The sequence below is a fragment of the Uranotaenia lowii genome, chromosome 2 (assembly GCF_029784155.1).
Source record: "Uranotaenia lowii strain MFRU-FL chromosome 2, ASM2978415v1, whole genome shotgun sequence".
Classification (NCBI taxonomy): Eukaryota; Metazoa; Arthropoda; class Insecta; order Diptera; family Culicidae; genus Uranotaenia; species Uranotaenia lowii.
Window position 1 is genome coordinate 77,310,658 of NC_073692.1, and position 23,398 is coordinate 77,334,055.

General features: G+C 36.6%; 1 protein-coding gene across 1 annotated transcript in view; it reads right to left on the reverse strand.

Annotated features, from left to right (window-relative positions):
* Positions 1–7,615: 7,615 nt before the first annotated feature.
* LOC129747798 (uncharacterized) overlaps positions 7,616–23,398 on the reverse strand; it is a 57,164-nt gene continuing 41,381 nt past the window's right edge. The window contains exons 3-4 of the mRNA XM_055742145.1: positions 8,334–8,464; positions 7,616–8,162 (exon numbers count right to left, since the gene is read on the reverse strand). Coding sequence (XP_055598120.1) covers positions 7,893–8,162; positions 8,334–8,464 — 401 coding nt within the window. The 3' untranslated portion in view covers positions 7,616–7,892. The remainder of the gene's footprint in view (positions 8,163–8,333; positions 8,465–23,398) is intronic.

The following is a 23,398-nucleotide window of genomic DNA, read 5'->3' on the forward strand; positions in this document are numbered from 1 at the left end:
CTGCACATAATGATGGACCTTTTCCGGTCCCATACCCAAATCTGGTCCGCATCGTTGCTCATAATCAGCATCAACGACAAGCCCCCATTGTAATATGTTAATTTGATTTAATTCGGTAACATAACCGAACAGCACAGAGCGGTCCCTCCGGCGATCATCAGTCAGTCCGAGAGATTCCCGCCACGCGGCCCACCGTTTGTTTGGCATAATATTGCAATAGGAAAGGTTAAAAGAGGGCCCTTTAAACTCACGCCCGCTGCCGGAACCTGCGGTACGTCTGACATAATTGCCCCTATCAAATGGGTCAGCTCCCCCGAGGGCTCAGCTCCGGTATTTGAAACAAGGGATCAGGCCACTAGGTTTCAGCCATGCAGCCTAGAATGGCACCGCCACCATCATTCAGAGACCTAAGGCCTTTCTTTCTCTTCGGATTCGCTCTGAAACTGACGGGTCTTAAGCTGCTGATGAATGGATGCATCGTCGCCGCCATTCCTAGGGTCGTGACCAAGAAGAAGATTGTGCACGTTCGTTAGTCCCAAAAGAACACCAACAATCCCACACAACAGCACAAAAACTCCCACCCCCAAAGCCCAGAGTGTTCTCCGGCTTTAGACACACTTAAGTTATCCATCAGAGATGCTAATCTGCAATTCTTTCCCTGGATTGGCCATTGCTCGAGCCCATTGGCAAAAACCTACAATTCAGTTGTCGTATTCACCTATTTTCTTTGCAGGCTCGAGTGCAGTGCTCCATATCTCCCATGAATGCCAATTATACAAGGGGCGGTGGAGTTGGTCTCATAAATCTTGTGACATTTCATGGTTTGTGCGGAAGAAGGAAGGTATCGAATTCTGCCGGTGCTGCTTTGAGGCCCAAATGGGTGACCATTTGAACTGTGGCATCTCGGGAAGTCGTTACTTTGAGTGTAGGTTTTCAGTCAGGGACCTGAGAAAAACAATCTGATTACTGTTATTGTTTGGAATTGCTCTGGATGGCACTTCATTTCCAGAAACCTTTAACTGGGTTATACAGTCATGTGTTTAGTATGCTGTTCTTAATCGCAAAAATTTACCCAATGCAAGTTTAATAAAAAAAATCGTTATTATTTTGTAGTAGAGTCAAATGAATACACTGAGATTTCTTTAGACTGAATGTTCAATATAATGATAATGAAATGAACGAAAAACCAATTTCAGATAAAATATCGGATGAATGAAAAATAACATACAGCGAAGCAAAGTTAAACTGATTTTTTGAAAAAGATTTTTATCTACTCGAAGATCCGGGATAGCGGTCCAAATTTTCGATGGCCACCTCAATATTTATAAATTGCTTGTACATTAGGGTGGCAGCAAAATGAGTCATATCGAATTTTGAAAACCGAAAAATACCTGTGCAAAGTTTTAGCTCAATCGAACTTTATTTAGGGGTGCCTCAAAGCGCTCAAATTTTCGTTCTTTTACCATAGAAAATCACTTTGAATTTTGATGCAAAATGACTTAAAAATGCATTGATTCTGGAGATCTGGTGTTATCTCGAAAAAAAAATTTCCCGAAGATAGAATTCGTTGTCAACAGTTTTGTCAACAGTTGTCAACAACAAACCTAATAGTCAACATCGTGCGGCCGGTATTCCAAAAAAAGTCCCAGAAAGTCTATGTTTGACCGAACATTTTTTTTTAGGATAATACCAGATCTCGACGTTTCATTCATTTCTAAGTCATAAGGCAAAAAAAAAAATTTCCAAGTTTCGTTTGTCATCCCTCAAAAATGATTCTATTGAAATAAAATTTAGGCCGATGTTTAAAAAAAAAATTCCAGACAACACCAGATTTCGACGTTTTTTGACATTTTAAAACGTTTGGCCTTAAAATTAAAATTTTCCTATCTCCTCCTTTGGTAAACTTTGAGGGTTAAAATACGAAACTTTGAGCACTTTGAGGCATCTCTAAATCAAGCCTGATTGAACTGAAATTTTGTACAGGTCAGTTTTAAGGAACAATCCACAAAATGTTTGTAATCAGTTTTCAAAATTCGATCATGAAATTTTCCATACATCCGTTGTCTCCCTTATGTACATATTCTTGACAATTCTAAAAATCTTTTAAAGGATTTTTTATCAACAATATAGTTCAGTCAATCTCCAATAGTTTAGGTCAAATATTTTTGCCAATGCTCTAGAAGAAATCAAGGCCAAACCCCTGAAACTTAGGCGTTTTTAAACGACCCTTAAATGTTGACCTCAGCTCAAAATTATGATTTAGCTCTGCTAGGGCAAAAAACTAGTCACCAAGGTTTGAAGTCGAAAACAGACCTCTTTCTGGACCGCCCTAATTACGGTGTCTTGGTTTTCGAGACCTTTCAAAATGAAAATTCGGTAATTCAAAAAAAAATGTAGAGGACCTCCTTTATCGATCGGACTATTCACGAAAATGTTTTTCACTTGTTTATTTGCGAACAAAGTCAGGAGATAATATTTTAAAATTTCACACAAGACTAAGAAATTCACAGGTGTAAAGAGTTTGAGAGATAATTTTGACTTACATATTTGTGAACGCTGATTCCATGTTAGCAATTTTTACTATCAATTTGTTTTCGAGATAACTTTTGAAAATATCCAAAAAAATCATTTAAAAATTCCATACACCTCTTTCAACCTATGAGAAAAAGGTTTAAAAGTTTTCAACATGTTAAATTTATTCATCTTTGCAAATAATGATCATTTTAACGAAATTTCAAAAAGATTTTATCCAAATTTAATCTTAGATACCGACAACTGGGGCATCATGCTACATTTTTCAACTTCAATGGCTCCTTAACACTTAATGTCCACAGATAATCATACCGCTCTTACATCAAAAGTATTAAGGTCGATGGGACATCAATTTGACGTTATCAGAAAAATAATTTCAGAAATTTTTAATTTACAAAAACAAGCGATTTTCACCGTCCTGAGAAAAAGAGTTAAGTTGCAATAAACTTTGTTTTGAATGAAAAATCAATTAAAAAAGTTTGAAAATTTAAAACTTTTGAAATATTTGTGATGTCATTACGCATAAAGCACCAAATGCAGTAATTTTTGGTTTTGTTCGAGTAACATTTTACTTTTTTTGTAAAAAAAATGATTTGAAAGAAAAATTATAAGGATGCTGCATACATTTAGGGGTAAAAAATACTAAAAACTTATAGCTGAAATCTTTAAAAGAAATGGAAAAATGGATGGAAATTTTGAAATTAACAAGCGCGTGATGCAAAACAATCGTATAACAGCATATAGAAACGAGATTTAAAAGATGATTCTATGATTTGAATTTGATGACTGAATTGTTAAAATATTAAAAAAAAAATTGGTATCAGTCCGAATAATATTTTTACATCAACAGCATTTGAATTGGAAAATGAAAGCTATATTAAACTTGTAGGTCATATCAATTAGCTTAATCCGTCATACTGGGTAAAGTTTTTACGGCATTGAAAAATGTAGAGATTTGTATTGCTATTGCTTGAATTCTTGAATTTCTGCTTATAATTTTTTTTTAATGTTTTCTACCCTTTTTTGTTTTCTTTTCCGTATATAGGGTGTATTTTTTCGGATCGATGAGTTACGAAAACTAAGTCTTGTAGAAGTCGTACAGCTCAAGAAGGAATTCCGAGTTTTATATTTAGATTGGGGTAAACATATTCAATGTTGTGCGTACTCACAATGATTTTGTGTTTGCCACACCAAATGCAATTTTAGCGTGGTCTTTTATTCACAATTATTTTATAACATTTCAAAATATGAGTATGACTGCAACCTTTGAGAAAAACAGTTCGGGAACTGATGGTGATCTCCTAATCTCAATCAACAACTTAGCTTCACGAACTATGCACAAACCTGTAGAAGATAATATCACTTTGTGATTCTCGATAATGGATTTTTTAGTACACTTTTTAACAGTGACTTCAGCTTATTAAATTTTATCTAAAGTTATTTTAGGTTTGGCTGAAACTATTGTGCAACATACCAATGATAAGAAATTTTTTATTGATGTTTGTTGGATCGAGACATTTTAACTATTTCACTAAGAGGCTTCCACCGTTTACCTATTTAATATATAAATTTTTATGAAACTTTGTAACTTGTGTGTCCGCGTTTACTAGTTAACTTTACCTTTTTACCCGGTAATCAAAATTCTACGTTTTGCAAGAACTATCCCTGAATGGCGAAACCTAGACCTAGTCAACATTACTTTATTTTAAAATAATTTCAGAAATACTTGCCTATCTAATTGAAAAAAAATCTGTAGAATTCAAGTTTGTTTAGATTATTCAACAAAACAAGCATCACAAAAATATTTTTTTTTTTTAATTGAAAATTATAAACAAATCCAAAACAAACTCTTTTTTCATGTATATTTGTTATTTTATCAGCTATCAATGATAAATTTCACTCACAACTGATTAATTTAGACTTATTAACTCAATATCACCAAATGCGAGGGAAGAGACAAAATCTAACAAAGATTCGAGTTCAGGATACCAAAATATACCTTTTCAATCATAATAATAAAGGCATCAAAATGCTGCCTCTTGAGCTATCGATAAAATTCTATAAATTAGTTATAAAAATGGTGAGACGATTTCACAGAAAAAAATCTTTGAAAATGTGAAAATTTTTGTTTTATAACCTACAAATTAAATTTTAACTTATGAAAAGTTTAATCACCGCAAGGTTTTATTTTTTTAGGAAAAAATGTTTAAATATTAAAAATAATGGAGTACAAATTAATAAGAAGCATTTTCATCATATGTCAATTATTTGATCTTCATGTAAAAAAATACTTTAATTTTTATTTTCAAATAAATTTACCAAATTCAATTGTACATATATTTTTTTCTCTAATTTTCAAATGATATAACTGAGTTTAATTTATTTTTGGTATGTTTACCTTTGTTTTTCAACTCTGAGTTTTTGTGTTTTGAACGCATAGACTTCTTTGAAATCAGTAAATTTTAATTTGTAATAAGCAGAACTTAGTATTTTTTTTCTCAATATTTATTTTGTACTTTTTCAATGATCATGAATTGAATATGTTGTATTTTAAGTTTATAATGTTCTTATTAGAGATGTACCGAATATTCGGCCGGCCGAATATTTGGCGCCGAATACCGCCAAATAACTGTTGGGCCGAATGTTCGGCTCACCGAATAGTTGAGCTTGGTATTTTTTTTTTTTTTTGAAATTTATACAAAAACAGACTTGTCAAATTTTCCAACTGATGTTGGATAATTTATTAAATACATATCCAAGAGTAATGGTCAAAAACCTTCAAAATCACCAAAAACTAATAGTTTCAGTTAAACATTTTAGATGTATTCGTGTATTTTTCACTGTAGATAAATGTATACTTTTTTATATTTATACAGGACTGCTCATAAACCAAATAAAGAATTCGAGAGAAGTTAAATCCGACCGAGAAGGCCACATATTTTTTTTGAACTTTCTGGATTTTACCCGAGTTTATTCAGATTTTTTACTAAATCAAATTTAAAAAAAAATACATATCTCTTTGAAAGTTTTTAAATTTTCTGTTACAAAACGATTTTTTAGAGTATATTTATTCGTTAGATACGATTTTAATACTGCTGTTGTAATTCGATGAAACAGTAAATTTCAAGCAATTTTATTTCTTTCTTCTAATGTATGTTTGAGAACAATACCTATTTTCTGTTGAGATTTTCCCTTTTTTACAAGTTTTTCGAAAAATCGATCAGACCCGGCCGTGTGGATACGTGTCGTAGAAAGTATTGCAAGCTTAAGGTTAAAGATCATCGGTATTTTTGGCAATGATATCTAGCAAAAATTAGACCACAGAAAAACAGACAGGACACTTAGAGAAAAAATCATACGAATTTGTCTTCGATTAGACATTCATCTTATTCGATATGAAAAAAGCAATTTCAAATAGCTTAGCACCTGTTTTGACATGTTTTGTCAGAGATTTCACTGGAATTCAATCTCTTTTGTGATAAACGTCCTAGAAACGACAAGTCATCTGACGTCCTTTCAGTTAATGGTGACATTTTGAAAATCAAAGAGACCTCTACTTAAAAAAGATCTGATAAATCTTGTTGGATATAATCGACTTAAAAAAAAGAGGAACCTTTTATTTTGACAACGGGAAGAATTTGAATATCAAAAATGGAAGAATTTGAATATCAAAAAAGAGTTTATATCTGACTTTGATCCCTGGCACTTTGAAATAAAATTCAATTATGTTTTTCTTTCTATCAAATTAAATTTAATCACCATCTATGTTTTTTGAAAATATAAATCATGATTTATTATTATTTCAAATTTAAAATGTTACAAAGGAAATTTCAATCAACTCTTCAATTGAAAACGAAGGAGCAATGTAGATCATTTAAAATGATCATGATTAAAAATGATCAAATTTATCATTTTGCTCAAAAAAAAATCATGGTCAATTTATTTTTTTTTTAATACGAATTTGGTTTCTTTCCTAACTTGATGTTACATTTTCTGAATTCTATAAATGTGCTCAGTCATCATAATTCCAACGTTTTAAATTCTGGTTTTATTTGAAATGTTAATTGGCATTCGTTTTCTGATGTTTCGAAAATATTGGCTTAAAATTTGAAGTTCCGAATAAGGATCATCATTTTCGATAGTTTATTATGATCTTATCGGAAATAACATTGTTTTGAAACTTTGATTCTGATTTTTTTAAATTTATCTTTTTTTTCGAATGAGTAAAACAATGGTTTTAGAAATCAAATTCCTGAAAAAATGATCCCAAACTTATGGCCGGCAGTGTATATACAGTACTCAGTAGACTTAGCCCGTCAGTTAAGATCCTCAACTAAGCTTCGATTTCTTCTTCTTCTTCTAACATCATCATGACCAAAACTTGTAAGCATCCAGGAAAATGAACAACTTGCGTCCTTCATTTTTCTTTTACACGTTCTATCTTTTGCATATTGGCTATGTGATGAAAACCGCAAAAAACAACGACAATAAGTAAAATGAAGCGCATGGCAAACGCATGGTTTTCGCTTAAAATATTGCGATTTAAAAAAAAATATTTTGGTTATAAGCTATCGTTGTGGTGTACTTTAAGATGATTTTCGAATGAGAATGGTGATAAAATGTATCACCATTTTAAACAAAAGATAATTTTTCTTAGAAAATGGTCAAACCTCTTATGGCTCGTGTAAAGGCCTTAAATAGGGTTAAAATGTCCGTGTTTCATTAAAAAAAAACAAAGCTAATAAAATTTTTGTTGAGAAAAAAGAATCCTTCAAAAATGATCACAAAAAGTTTATAAGATTAAGTGGCATACTTATTCAATTTCGGCAGGTAGGTTTTATTTAGCTAACAGCCTGTACGACAACTACATCAAAATAAGACACCAAAATAAGATAAAATCTAGCCTTAAAAAAGAAAAGGAACGATTTGAAAGATAACATGAAACAGTGAAAATGAGACATTTTTGTGAGTATCTATAGTAGCAGGAAGACATTTTAAGAGATTTCTTTCGAAGTATAATATAAAACTTATAAAAATAAATTATAGCTTCTTTGACAATAATTTTTGCTTTTTAAAATATATTTTTCATCATGGTTCGACAGAAAATTTTCTCATTTTACTTCGGTGAAACACAATTTCTTATTCAAATACGTAGGACAAAAAAATTAAAATGAAACATTCGAATACCAATTCTCTTCCAATAACTTACAAGCAACCCCCTTTGGGTCAAATGTTTCATGAAAATTTGTCATTCAGCTTCCAGAATTGTGGGTAGCACAGTAGAGTGGCAACATTTTATGGCATCAGGATCCAGTCCTCAAGTGGCAGCTGTTGTTGTTTCCAGAAACCCCATCCACAAGCTATTTGGGCGCCTTTTCGATGGCATCCATCACAAAAGCGAAACTCTGGGCGGCAAAGTTGAACCACGGTTTGTTCAGAAGCCCATCCCAGGCGTTGGTCGTCGAAGTCGATGTGCTGGCAGTCCTGGCTTGGTCCATAGCTCGTCCCCCGGCAAAGGAACGGCCGCCATTCAGATAGTCGATGTAGTCGTAGTCCGATGTCAAGGGACTCACTTTCGAGTAATAGATGGCAGCGAAGGTGGAATAGATGATGAGAAGGGCTGTTGCCACCTGCGGATACGGAAAAAGGGACACCGGAAAATTATTGGATTTAAAACTGAAACCGGCCCGAACAGCTGGCTTTCTCGTTTGGGTTTCCGGTAACCCTGAACCGGTTGAAACAGCGAGACAGCTTCCGGTCCACCGAGCCGGCCGAGGCGTAGATTAGAACGCGTATATTACCTGGAAAACGGCCCAAAATTTGTACGATCCTTCCGAGATTACGAAATCGTAATATCCATTCAACGGGTCACCCTTGATATATCTGCCCTGCTCGACAGCTGCTGGCACCATGGCGGTCGAATGCTGCTCGGCTAGAAGTAGAAAGGATACATTCGGCTTTGATTAGAAACGGCTATATTTCAAAGTCAAGTTTTCGAGGACCGACGCGGTTGAAATGTGCTGTAGTCGCTGCAAAATCAGTGCTTGGATTTATGCAGAATGAATGTAGTTCCAATACAAACAGATGTACATTAGACAGGCTTAAATTTCAACAAAAATTAAGAATCCGTTTTGGGTTCCGTATGAACTCATTAACAACTGTTCAAATTTTGGTGTCTGAATTTGGCATAGGCTGTAGCAAAATAAAAACGTTTTGTATAAAAACAAGCATGGAAAAAGTGAGTTTTTACAAATTCAACTTCTTCATACCGTGTATTGTTCACCGAGAATCGAATTTACTGTTATTTTGTTGAATTATTTGTGTTTTTTTTGGCTTGAACATAGAGCCAGCGAACAGTGCTGAGGATTTTGAACCATCTTTTCGGCAATGTGGCCAATTATTTTATTTTTACAGGGATCAGTCGCTTCTGTTCAAATACAAGTTCTCAAAATTGAGCCAACCTTCAGGATTAACAAACATGCATTTAGTACATGTTCATGATAAAATATATTAGAGCTCAAATAATTTTCCAACGAAATCAAATTTGGCAAATAATAAAATTCTTGATGTCATGAGATTATTTAAAAATTTCTGTACCATTTAAACCAACAAAGCGTTTCAGCATGATGAGATGGTTTAACAAACAAGTTTTAATCTAATTCTTTGAGATGTTGTATTGATAGATTCTTTCCATTCATTTTAACCAATTTATAATAACATTATTATCGCAATAACAATGAACAGGTAATATGAATGACCCCTTTTGCCGACCTCAGCCGCAAAAATTGATAGTTGGAATCAATTTCTCGTCTCTAAAACCTCCCGTGTGCCTATTTTCTCGTCAATCTGGTGTTTAATAACGTCACTATAGCTAGAACAGTGATCATTCAATTTGGACGACCCCTTTTTTCACTTTTACAAAATTTGACACCTAAAATCGGCTGCCCGTCTTTTGAAACCCACATGCTTGAATTTTCATTGCAATGTACAATAACGTCAATGAAAAATAAAAAAATGCGAACAGTTAATATGGACAACCCCTTTTGCCAACCCCTTACACAAAATTGGATACCGGAAATCGATTGCTCGTCTTAAATAACGTCCGTGTACCAATTTTCAACTCCATGCTATGTCTAGCAACGTCAGGCGTGGATCTAGAGATTGCTCTTAGGGGGGGGTGATTTTCAAAAAGACAATTAAAAAGAAATTGTTCAAAGAATTCTGTACATCTGTTTGTGGCTGGTTTAGTCTTAGGCAAAACGCAGATAAATGATTTTTTCACTGGTATGATGTTCAATTTACGTTCTTTACGAATCTAGTTGGGGATATGGAATGATCATTGGTTTTTCTTATCAGATTAGAAATTCATCAGCAATTTAATTTTGAAAATCGTACTTCATTTATTTCCAGTCAAAAATAAATCTGTTGGTATGATATCAACTTACTCAAATAAGCATCTCTGGATTTATAGTTATAACTACGTCTTATTAATTTTGAAACTATTATAATATTTGGGTAAAAAAATCCATTTTCACAAGTTACAATTATATTCAATCGAAATATTTTCTCTTTTGAGTTCCAATTTCAATCCGTATGCTGCTTCATTACCTATCAAAACCCGTCAATGTATTTATTCAATAAATTTACATATTTTTTCTCTTAAAAGTCCATTAAAATATCAATTTAAAGACGTGAATCAAAAAACAATCAAAAACCAATAAACATTTAAAACACAAATAAGGAAGTATCTAGACAAAAATATAGATTGCTAATCATTATATTTAATTTTTTTTAAAGAGGTTTGCTGAGTAGAGTCTTTTTTTTTATATTTTATCGAATACTTAAAACGTTTTTTGCTGTGGCTAACAAGATTTCACAGTTGAACAGTTTTACTAACTGCACCAGCGAGGTTGACTACAAAGAGTGGACAGACTTTACAAAAATAACCTTGCTTAGTTTGGAAAAAACTAGCCAACTTTTGAATGTTTCCAAATGCATTGCACTTGCGTATCGTTTTTCTTTTTCAGCACTTTGAATTTTCAAATGCTCGGAGTATGGAAACGAAAATTGTGGTGCAGGTACCCAGTGTCTAGTTAAAATATTAAGCTTTGTGATATCATCTATAGTTGAGTAAGGTTTAGGATGAGCCTTCAAAACAGCACCTTTATCTATTTCATAGACTAATGGGTCTACAGCAGATGCGAACGTGTGATCATTCTGGAGGTCAGATTTGCTAAGTAGTAGAACTTGAAAGATTTGGATTTCGATGCTTTTATGGTTCCTCTTATAATCTTCGGTGGCTTGCATGTTCCTGGAAGCAGAGACTAATGGTAGCAGATCCAGATGTATGCAAAGTTCGATCGATCAGATTTTCGGTTGCTACATCTGGAAATAATTTCAACTATAGAGGTTTTTTACAGTTCTTACGCACACTTGCCTACGTATACGGATAAGAAAAAGAAAAACAACCTCCAAAATTTTAGTTAACAAAACGTTGATGTCCGTTCAAGGACATGATTGCTTTTGAGGTTGTTTTCCCATAGATAGAAAGTGTTACTGAAATGGTCAAATTTATGTTACGAATATTTCTAGCCGAAAATAGAACAATTATTAAAAATTTTCATCAGTGGGCCCAATATTTTTTTTTTAAGAAAACCATCAAGTATGGTAAACATGCATAAATAATAAATCACTTTATGATCAACTTTGAAATGAATTTAGGCTTCTTTCAGAAATCATTCAGAATTAGTCACTATCAACCGACGTTTCTGGTACTGGCGCCTCCATCAACACTGGATATCGGTTAATAAAGAAAACTAATCTGCTGTCATGCTTAGGAAATTCCTCAAGAGTGAGGTGCAAGCTTTATCCTTTTCCCGAAGCCAACACGAAGTTATACTCGCGCATACTGTTTACACTCAATTCAAGCATATTTTTAAGCAGCTATTGAATTCTTATGCACGCGTTAAAATGGTAATATCTATGTTAAGGTATTTTGACACATGAAAAAGTTATATTTCATCTAAATTGAGTTAGAAAATTGATTAATTTTTCCGCCTGGGGGGGGGGGTGATGGGGGTGATCACCCCCCCCCCCCCCCCCCCCCGCCTAAACAATAAGGCCAGCTGTGGCACTTCAAAGCAGTGAGCTTTATCGAGTTGAATAAGCTGGTTAGATGAAAATTACACATAAGTGTATGAAAGGGCGAGCTATCAATTCCAGGTATTAAATTTAATGTCTGGGATCGGCCAAAAGGGTCGTCCATGCAACACAAATACTGTTTACGCCATATTTACGTTGCTCATGCGCGGATCTACGGGGGGGGGGGGGGGGGGTGATGGGGGTGATGAGGGTGATGGGGGTGATCACCCCCCCCCCCCCCCGTAGATCCGCGCATGAGCAACGTAAATATGGCGTAAACAGTATTTGTGTTGCATGGACGACCCTTTTGGCCGATCCCTGACATTAAATTTAATACCTGGAATTGATAGCTCGCCCTTTCATACACTTATGTGTAATTTTCATCTAAGCAGCTTATTCAACTCGATAAAGCTCACTGCTTTGAAGTGCCACAGCTGGCCTTATTGTTTAGGTGACGGAGAATAACTTAGGAGATCTTGGGATCGATTCTCGATTGGTTAAAAGTTTTTTTATTCACCTGAAATTGCACATGAGCTTGATGACTTGTTTCACATAAAGGCGAGTCACATCATCTACCACATAGAACACAAGTGAAATGCTTAACACGTTCGTCGCCACGGCACCCATATTCAGGTGACGGGTGTATTTCCTGGGGGGCCCCGTCACATCAAAAAGCGTGTGACGCTCTCTTACTAGAGTTTACCGCTCAGCTTCGTCACACGTTTCAAATATGGGAGTTCTCCCTCTTTGCTTTCTCTCTCTGAAAATTTCTTTGGGCCCGGCTAGTAAAACTACCAAAATGAGCGTGGCGACGAACGTGTAAATGCTGCATGCTTGATTACAACAAAGTATTGGGAAATTATGCCCCCGCCCACACGATCGATGGGTGGTTTTTTTAGTGTGCTTAAATTCTATCATATCTCGGTATACAATTTCAATTCTCAATTCCGGTATACAAATTCTCATGTGTTACATAGAAAGAGCAATAGCATTCACTTCAATTTCACTCCGATTAGCTGTCATTCTTATGGAAATTTGTGTAAGAGTAAAGAGCAATATTTATTCTTTTTAGCAGGCCCAAGCCCAATTTCTACCCGAGTAGCTTGAAAAAGCATCTCAGTGAATTTTTCGTTTTAAAACACTTGCCAAACAAATTTCAACGAATGAGAAACCAGAATGAGTGTTGTGTTAGTGTGAAATCAACCATTAATCTATCATTTGACATTTAGTCGGATCCTTGACAGTCAAATAACAGGTTTTTTGGGGCCCAAAAAATCGTGCATTCTCGAATTTCAGGACTTAGATATAAACAACAGTACTCAGCCAAAATTTGGTTGAACTCTACACAATCTTTGAAATGATTTTTATGATGTATTTACAATAATCGGAATAATTACAGCAGTTGTAGCAGCAGACAATTCCCTACAATTCAATCATTTAGATATAAAAAAATAGTTTGAAAGCCTTCCTAACATCTAACGAACCAAAAAACACATTCCTTGTTACAAACGTGCAACAAAAAGCTCCTCTTTGGCGTTACCATCTGCTAAAGCCATTAGTGTCCTGATTGTACTTGGAAACCGTACAACTGCACGCCACCATAGCCAACAGGCAGTTGACAGTTTCGGTCACTTATTTCATAAAGTTAATTCGATTTTATACTTGTTTAATTTGTTCCATCGTTTTGTGTCGTGCCGTGCCGTGGTGAGCCTGTGACCCCGCTCTCTCATCTTGTTAGTCCGACAAAAGTGAAGGAACTGGGGGCATGGGTTATGGCATTCGCTTTTTCTAGGCAGAGGGGGTAGTTATTCCAACCCCTTGCTCGCCATTTTCGTCTGTGAGAAGCATACCAACAAGCATAGTCACAAGGTATACCAATGTATGCACGTACATACATAGTTATGCTGCGGTACAGAACTAGGCAGATTATAATATCCAACCACTGCTGCTGCTGCAGCTGTTAGAGAGTTTTGCCGAAACTCTCGATTCATGGTAAGTTTATTATCTTGTTTCCGACCCGACCTGATACCGAAACTCAGCTTTCCATGTGCGGGCTCCATGCGGCATGTGGGGTCCCTAATTGGATGTAGCATCTGGTCATACTGATTATCCCGCCGAATTGAGAATTTTGCATGTGTTCATGAATTCTTGGATGTGTACTTGTGTGTGTGTACTATTGTTAGTACTTGTGTGTGCACATTCTCTGAATTTGATATGCTCGTTCCGATCCCTTGGAAGCTGGCTGCTGTTGTTATGCATAACTGACGACTAGGTACCACAACTAGTGCAAACAACATTTTTCGGAGCCATACGTGGAAAAACTCTGCTATGAAATTAACTCCTTTATCTGGTACTTTTGGGAGGAAAAAAAGTTCTTCTTGATTTTTGTTTTTTTTTACCGAGAGTAAGAGGTGTGCAAACTTCACAGATCAAGTTGCACACCAGAAGAGCTGTGGAGCGATTATTAATCGGAAAAACAACATAAGTTTTTTTGTGACATTACTTACATTTTGAATATTCAAATATAAATACAGTTGGTGTCGAGACTTGGAAAAACGTGTAAGAAATAAACCGGCCCTTTTAACTGGAAATTAACACATTCGTCGCCATGGGACTCATATTCGTGTGACGGGTGTATTTCCTGGGGGGCCGTCACATCAAAAAGTGTGTGACGCTCCCTTACTTGAGTTAACCGCTAAGCTTCGCCACACGTTTCAAAAAGGGGAGAGGAAGGCTATATGCGCATATTAAGGAAAGCACTCATTTTCTCCTATACTCTAAAAGATAGGAGTCTGAAAACTATATGCACATGAGCGGACATCTGTTTTATATACGTTAGTGAAATTTTTCTGTTAAGATCTCTTACAGTTTTTGTGAAAATAATTTTATAATAAAAGAAGTCAAAATAGCCGATTTCCGAAACTGGCGGGCTAAATGCGCATATTTATGTTTTTAGCTATATTTCATTACCACTTGCAATATTTTGATATTATTTAATTGAAAATGGTAGAAACGGATGTAAAGCATACGTCAAGGTAGAAATTTTGGTGAAATTTATTACATCACTAGTTCTTTTGCATGAAACATAGTTAGGTATGTCATATGGCCATATTTCATGGTAATATTTTGTTCATGTCGTATTTTTATCGGATCAGTAGGAAGTTCTTCTTTTTTCGCTGAAAGATCGTTATTTGAGCGTAGATTTCATGTTTAAATGATAGAAAGTAAAAAATTTATAAGACTAATCTATTTTTCTTGATATAGGCATTTAACCTACCTTGATATGGGCATTCAGAACCTGTCTCTTATTCCAATATCTCATCATTTACAACTTTGCCAAAAGCTTCGATTTGTTGAATTTCCGATTTCCAGATGAATAAGAAAGAAAAACCACTAAAATTTTTGTTCACAGAATCTGTATGCACAATAATTAAAGTTCAATATATTATAACAAAACTGACAAAAATCTTGTTTGAATTTTTATGGCTGTATGCGCATATTACCCAATATGCGCATATTTTTTTTTTTTTTTGTGATGGCTTCGTAGGCCCATTTGGGTCCTGCCTTCACCCCATACGCTTCTTTAGAAGTGGGAGGGACATTTTATCCTTAGGATAATTTTATATTACTTTGAATTTTCTTATTTTGTACGACTTTTTTCGTCTTACTCCCGCGTATGTCCATCACCGTACAATTCTTTATCTGAATCCTCGTCAGATTTACATCACTTTCATCGTATGATCCTTGTCAGGATTCGTCATAATTTTAAACAGTCTGTTTGATGTATTGTATTGCCATTTTCTTAAAAGTGTTTATGTTCACACTATTTTTTATGCTTGTCGGTAGGTTGTTGAACATATAGGAACACTTCCCCCTATTGGAGTTCTCCCTCTTTGCTTTCCCTCTTCGAGAACGCATGGATGGCAAAGCTCCCCAGATCGGCTTGTCCAGTGAAAGAGAGTGCAGTTTTTTGTCGATTACACTTCCCAAGCTTTGCGAAGAGAGATTAATTGCACTGCAATCACGAGCAGTGTCAGCACATCTAAATCTGTACCACTCATCGAAAAAATCTTTTTCATCTGTACCGAAAACTCAAAAATCTGTACCAAAATTTGTACCGAAGAAAACAAAGTTCTGCATTGAACGTGTTGATATGTGAAGATTTTGTTTCCTTATTTTTAATCCTAAAAAAAGAAAGATACTTTATTGCACTTGCACATAGTACAATTTTTTAGCTAAACACATTTTGTGAAACTCATTTAATCATTTTTATTTTCTCTCTTTAAAAACTGACTTTAAAAATATTTTTCATAACAAACACGTCTTATGTTCATAATGTATATACACAGTTTTATCAAAACGATTTTTGAGCGTCATATTTGATACGATATTTTTCGATCCGCCATTTAATCTTAAATAAATTTTCGTTCTAAGGATAGCGTCCAATGTGTCAACATTCAGACGATTACGAGCTTTGGTTTTATTGGCATTTACTTGCTACAAAATGCGCTCAACCACTGCTGACGAGTGGGGGATTATAATCAGATATTTAATTATTTGTAGCAAATTTGGAAATCTATCTGTTCCATCGTGTACTTCCCAGTAAGAACTTCTATCATCAGAAAAATAAAGGCTAACTTGTGATTTTCTATAGTGTTTTCAATAGATTGATAGAAAGAAAAATGTAGAGACTTTTTGAAAGTCAAAAATGTGTAAAAATCTGTACCAAATTTTGATAATCTGTCATCTGTACGTACAGATTCTGTACCAAAAATGAGCTCAAAAATCTGTACCTGTCTTGATAAATCTGTACATGTGGCAACCATGATCACGAGTGAGATTGTCATCACATAGAAGTGAGCGAGAGCATTCACATCCGCTAATAAAGAGGATTCTTTTCACTGGAAAAATCTATTGCATATTGTGTTGAGGAGATATCTAAGAGCTAACACAGGTTTTACTTGGTATGTTTACGAGAGAAGATCCTACTCTCCGAACCAGCGGTGGTCTGATTTGTGAGAGACCGTCCTTATTTTTCAAAAACTCTCTAAATACTCCATTTATGAAATCTGATCTTTGAAATGTCCTGAATTTTTCTGAATTTCAAAAAACAATCTAAATCATGTTTGCATTTGTAGTTGAATGATAAGAACATTCAACGAATCTTTAATCAAACCTTTCAAACCGAGGTTCAGATGATATTGAAACGGTGTTTTATGATGTAAACTGCAAGCCAGCTAAGAAGTTTATCTCTTCTGTTACATAAATTAAGGCGTCATTGATGGCTGGTCATTTCGCTGGTAAATGGTGGATAATGTGCAACAAGAGACCCCATAGTGGTCATATCACCTCTTATTCACAACTCCTATCTCTACCTCCCCGCGGTGCCGGCTGGGATGCGAGTAACCTACGCGGAGATCGGGTACCCAACCCCAGTGGATGCTTTGTTCGCATGCAGACTGAGAAGGTGGCCGCACGCGTCTGTTCTCCAGGTCAGGGGCAGCGTGCAACAACAACCGAGCGTATGTTCTCCAGGTCAGGGGCGGCTCAAACAGCGTCTGTCTCGCAGCGAGCGGCTGAATTTATTAAATGCGGCTCCCGCCAGCTAAGTCCAAGATGGCAGCCCCATCGCGGGATAGCGACTTTAGGCTAACAACCTACTGCTCCCGACTTGAAATTGTTACGGAATCTGACAGAAATGAGCGACCTGGAACTTTGGCGACAACTTTTAGTATGAAAACACGGACACGAATTGGGACTTGGAACGTTTTAACCCTTGCCCAAACAGGCAAGCTGGCTTAATTTCTTAGAGTAGCCAGCCGCCTCAAACTTGAAATTCTTTGACTGAGCGAAGTCCGTTGGCCTAGCACTGGAGTACACAAGACACAGTCCGGGCAAGGCCTGCTTTACTCTGGCATACGAGGAGAACATGCTACTCGGGAACGAGGAGTTGGTTTCCTGTTAAGTCCGCAGGCCTACGTGGCATTCATTAGATGGGAACCGATAAACGAAAGAATAATCGTAGCCAGATTTAGAACACGGGTTAGAAACTTTACAATGGTCCAGTGCTATGCGCCAACTGACGTTGCCGACTTGCAGGAGAAAGAGCAGTTTTACAGTCAACTGAACTGAAGAAAATTCCAAGGGTGACATTCAAATCCACGCCATGGTATAGGACAGATGAGCGAAAACAGAGAGCTGTTTGTAGAATTTTGTGACAACAACAAGATGGTGATCGGTGGATCGCTCTTCCTCCATCGACCAGCACATAAGGTCACTTGGGTATCCCGAGATGGCCGAACAGAAAATCAAATTGACCACATCTGCATCAGCCGAAAATGGAGAAGGAGCCTTCTTGGTGTCCGCAACAAACGAAGCGCATTGCATCTAACCATCACCTCGTCCTTGGCGAGATACGACTGAGAGTTGCGCGTGTCCAACGGCGCGAGGAGAAAGTCGGGTGTCGATACGACGTCCGCTGGTTGGAGAATCCAGAGGTGATAAGGGCATACGTTGAACAGCTAGAATCCCGAGCCTCTGAATTGCCGACAGACGGAACAGTCGAAGAACAGTGGTGTGCAATCAAGAATGCCTTTATCACGACGAGCCATGGTACTCTCGGTAAAGTTTGTGGAAGAAGAAGTGAATGGATGTCGGATGAAACTTGGAGGATGGTCGATGATCGGAGAAAGGCGAAAATCGGAATTGAGCAGGCATGCGGATTTGGAAAAGGCAGTTTAACAAGCTTGTAGACGAGACAAGAGAGCCTGGACAAACTTCCTAGCCGAAGAGAGAAAGAGCCGCCGCCAATGGAGATATCCGATTACTTTATGACATTTCTCGCCGCCTCAGTGGTGCAAGGACTAATGCAAGAATGCCGCTGAAAGACCGAGCATGTCAGTTATTGACCGATCGAACAGATCAGCTCAAACGATGGACTAAGCACTTCAAACAACTCTTCCGAGTCACGAATAGCGATGGCAAACAGAATCCGCAGCTCGAGGCGCTGACAGTAAGTCGCATAAATGGCGTCCACTCGGGAGCGCCTTCGCTGGCTGAAATAGAAGCGGCAATCAAAAACCTGAAATCCAACAAAGCACCTGGGATCGATTGCATACCTGCTGAAATGCTGAAAGCCGACCCTGCCCTATCAGCACAAATGTTGCACCGTCTTTTCGCTGACATCTGGGATACTGCAACATTCCCGGCCGACTGGCTGCAGGGTATTCTCGTAAAGGTCCCGAAGAAAGACGACCTGACAGAGTGCGGTAACTGGCGAGGTATAACGTTCATCTGTACAACCCTCAAAGTACTCTGCAAATTGATCCTGAACAGGATCCAGGAGAAATTCGCCGCTACACTCCGACGGCAATAAGTTGGATTCCGATCCGGACGATCATGTGTGGACCACATCACAATGCTACGAATCATACTGGAACAAATCAACGAATTCCAGGACTCTCTTCTGCTGGTGTTCGTTGATTTCGAAAAAGCATTCGACCGATTTAACCATGAAAACATCTGGGCGGCTCTAAGGCGAAGAGGAGTACCAGAGAAACTAGTCCATCTCATCGAAGCACAATACGAGGCATTTTCGTGCAAGGTCTTGCACGACGGTGTCTTGTCCGAACCAATCCCGGTAACTGCTGGAGTGAGACAAGGATGTATTTTATCACCGCTACTTTTTCAATTTGTAATGGATGAGAATCTGACTGGATCGATTGACTGTGCACCGAACCAAGGATTGCTGTGGAATCCTTCAACAATGGAGCAACTGAACGACCTTGACCTGGCTGACAATATTGTTTTGCTCGCCCAAAAACAACCGGACACGCAGAGCAAACTCGACGACCTCACCGAAAGTTCCAAGGCAGCAGGTCTCAAAGTCAATGTCGGAAAGACCAAGTCGATGGAGATCAACACAGTAAATCCCTCCAGTTTCCTGGTAGATGGGCAACAAGTTGAGGAAGTGGAGTGTTTCCAGTATTTTGGTAGCCAGATAACGCCTGATGGTGGTACCAGGAAAGACATCGGAACCCGGATTAGAAAGGCCCGATTTGCGTTTGCGAGTCTCCGAAACATCTGGCGGTCACGCCAAATCTCTTTACGAACGAAAATCCGAATTTTCAACTCAAACGTCAAATCCGTATTGCTTTACGGGTGCGAAACTTGGTGCACATATGCGGTGGTGACGACGCGAAAACTGTAAGTATTTGTAAACCGCTGCCTGCGGAATATCATCCGCGCTTGGCACACGCTGCGAAAAGATGAAAACGAAATTTGCAGAGAGGCGCTAGATTGGAGTCCAGAAGGTCATCGAAGAACAGGCAGACCCAGAAACTCGTGGCGGCGAAGCCTAGCCGCCGAAATCCGAACTGTCGACGAGAATCTTTACTGGGACCAGGTGAACACGCTGGCTCCGGTCGCCAGCAGTGGAGATCTTTTATCACAGCTCTATGGACCCTTAGGTAGGTAAGTCTACAGCTAGAGATGAACATGGTCGGTTTGGATATTAATTTTCCCAAAGTTTAGAAATATGCAACCAATCCCAGTAGCGGTAAAACTTTTGGGTAAAAACTGCAGTCAGCTTTAGGTTTCTTGAAATAAAAAAATAATAAAAAGCTTCATTAAACATTACGAAATTTAACATCCTATCATATTAAATTTTTATTCAAACATTCTCAAAGAAAAAAATAAAAACAAACAGAGTAAATCCAAGAAAATCCTCAAAACGAATGTTGCGCATAACCAGCAATTCGTAAATAACAAAAATGCTCATTTTAATATGAGAACTACTTGACTTAGCCCCAGTTGACCTCCGCTCAACAACAACAGACAACGATAAAAAAGATGATGTCCATTCAGAACGAAACCAAAAACCGGCTTCCTTTCCGTAGGAATATCCGGAACAGCCTCTCCAGTTCGCGTCCTTTGACCAATCTTCTTCTTTTCACTGCCGGTGAGTGGGTGGTGTTGATAAAAGCTGTGGGGGCCGGCATTTTGTGGAATAATTAATTGAATTATACTGAAGTTTATAAATGTCCGCCGCACACCGACCGGTGTAGCACAAAATCATGCCGGTTTCTGGAACCTGATGGTCGCTCCCTTCGGACAAGACCTGGGGGAGGGCCACAATTATGGTAGATTTTTCCACCCCCAACTGCTGCGGTGTAACTTGTCATAGTTGTTTCTCTGTTTGTAATGATGGTAAATATAAAATTGCGACTGCCGGATTTCGGAGTAATCCCCGAGTAACGGCAGGTGAATTTCGTTAATGATCCACAATGAGTGTACCGTTGCTAATTATCCTTGCAGCTGCTGGATAAGGTTTCGGAATTTTTGGGGATTTTTTTGCTTTTGGTTGGCAAATTGTGAAACCAGACTGCACGGAGGGGTAAAGAAATTTATGCTCGTAGATAATCAGATGCTCAGCCTGTTGTTATTTTTAATCCGGTAACATGTACGACGTTAATTTATATTGAATTCTTATATTTCCAACAACTGGGTTAAACTTCAAAAAATATTGATACGTACCATCAAACGAGGCATCCACAGCACTGATTAAATTTTTATTTTAATATAATGTAATAAGTTATCATTTAATGATAATAAACTGATCATGACATAGTTTCTCCCTTCGTGAGAAAGATTTTTAAAGATTTTGATTCTCATAGAAATTTAAAAAAAATGAGCAACAGATGTAAATTGTTTAAATTTTTCGATGCCGTAAAAAACTTTAGTAGGATTGGATTGATGGTATCACCCAAAAACTTTATATTGCTTTTAATATCCTAAACTAACACTGTTGGTTTAAAAATATTTTTCGGAAAATTACTCAATTTATTTTATAAAGTAGTTTTACAATTCAGTTACCATATTTGATTCCCTTTTCATATTTTCATCTTATCTGGTTGGGAAAATTTAGAAGCCCTCTGTCTTTAGCATTTTCTGACAGCATATAATTCCAAGTTTATATGCTCCGAAAATTAGAAAGATACATGAACTAGAAGCATTTTAGTGGGACCGAAAAAATTGTGATATTTTTTTAGTTACAGGAGACTTGATCCTTTGCTACAGGAGACTTAATCCTTCATTCAGGGTGCCCTTACCTTACGAAAAAATCTAGTAAAATTGCACATTTTTCTAGAATGTTTTATATTTGCAAGCCATTCCTGTTTCGAGATATAGCGAAGGAATAAAGTATCCCCAGGGATCAAGTATCGTCATTCTCCCATACAGGCTATAATGCATCTAAATGCAAATGAAAGATTCACCTTTTCAATCTCTTTTCCATATACTGGAATACGGCTGATTTGCATCACGCATTTGTTAATTTCAAAATTTGATCTACCTAAACATTAATTTTTATGATTTCAGCCGTTAGAATGTTTTGTAATATTTTTTTTACCCTGTAATGCTTGCATTACCTGCGCTTTTCTTAAAAACATTTTGACAGAAAAAATGTAAAATTGAATTCAAACAACACCAAAATAACTGCAATTGGTGCTTCATGCGTTGTAACATCTCCAATATACCCAAACTATAGATTTTCATACGTTTTCATTTGATTTTTCATTTGGGGTGAAAATTTCTATAAGCGCAATTCATGTTTCATTAAGAAGACATCGAAATTATTGATTAAAAAACCTAGTTATTATAATAGTGTCAAATATTTGGATTGGTTTCAGTCAATTTGACTTGTAAATCTTTAAGCTCCTTCGTATCTTTCGCATGTTTGCAGTTCACGGACTGATCCAAAATTCTTTTAATCTCTTCATCTGGCAAAGATATTCCAAAGATATTCAAAACTATATTATGACCTGGCACCTCTCAATATGATTCTTTCTCTTGGAGATCACTTCAAATTATTTCTTGGGGGCATGAATTATGTCATTCTTCAGCAGAAAGTTAAAGTTAGACTCAATGACCTCTTTCGTTAATTGGATCAGTACACTGTCTAGTTTTGTGTTGACTTTTTGAATTCGTCTTTTCGCAAAAAATCAATACATATCATGAGAGTTTCAGTTCTGATCTGATTCGTTTTAGTTGGAAATCATCACATAATCTGTATTTATCCTCAAGTTTATAATGGTCTTCCAAAAGATCCCGAAGTACAACAGAACTTTATCTTCACAGGTGACAGTCTCATGGTATGTATTGTATAAAAAATTATCACATAAGATTGCCGAACAGTGCACTTATTACGGAGGATGTCATGCAGTTTAAATTTATCTATCTGCCAAATAATGAAATAATTCATGTCCCCAAGAAAAACTGGAAGTGATCTCCAAGAGAAAGATTTCATCATTTCATCATTTTAAAACATTTTCTTCAATGTCCTGCTTTTTTCGGCCGTGTCCCTCTTATTTTCGTGAAATGTCTCGCTATTTTCTGAAAGCATCAGGCAACCTTCATATGGGTTATTAAGAAATTTATAAAAATAAATTTATGTTTTGATTCTTTTTGTATGTGAAATTAAAAAAATTGGTAAGAACGAAATCTTATCCGCCTTCATTAACTTCATCAACTTTTAATACAGTTGAAATTGTGAAAAACGTTTGATATCACCAAATAAGGTGTTAGGACTCATCTTTAGTTTCAAACAATGGAGACCAAATTTTCATTCAGAGCTTCGCAAGAAACGCGTTTATTTTTCAAGATATTGGAACCTTTGGCAACTTTTTTTTTAACTTAAAACTAAACACTATCCTAAAATAAAACTAAT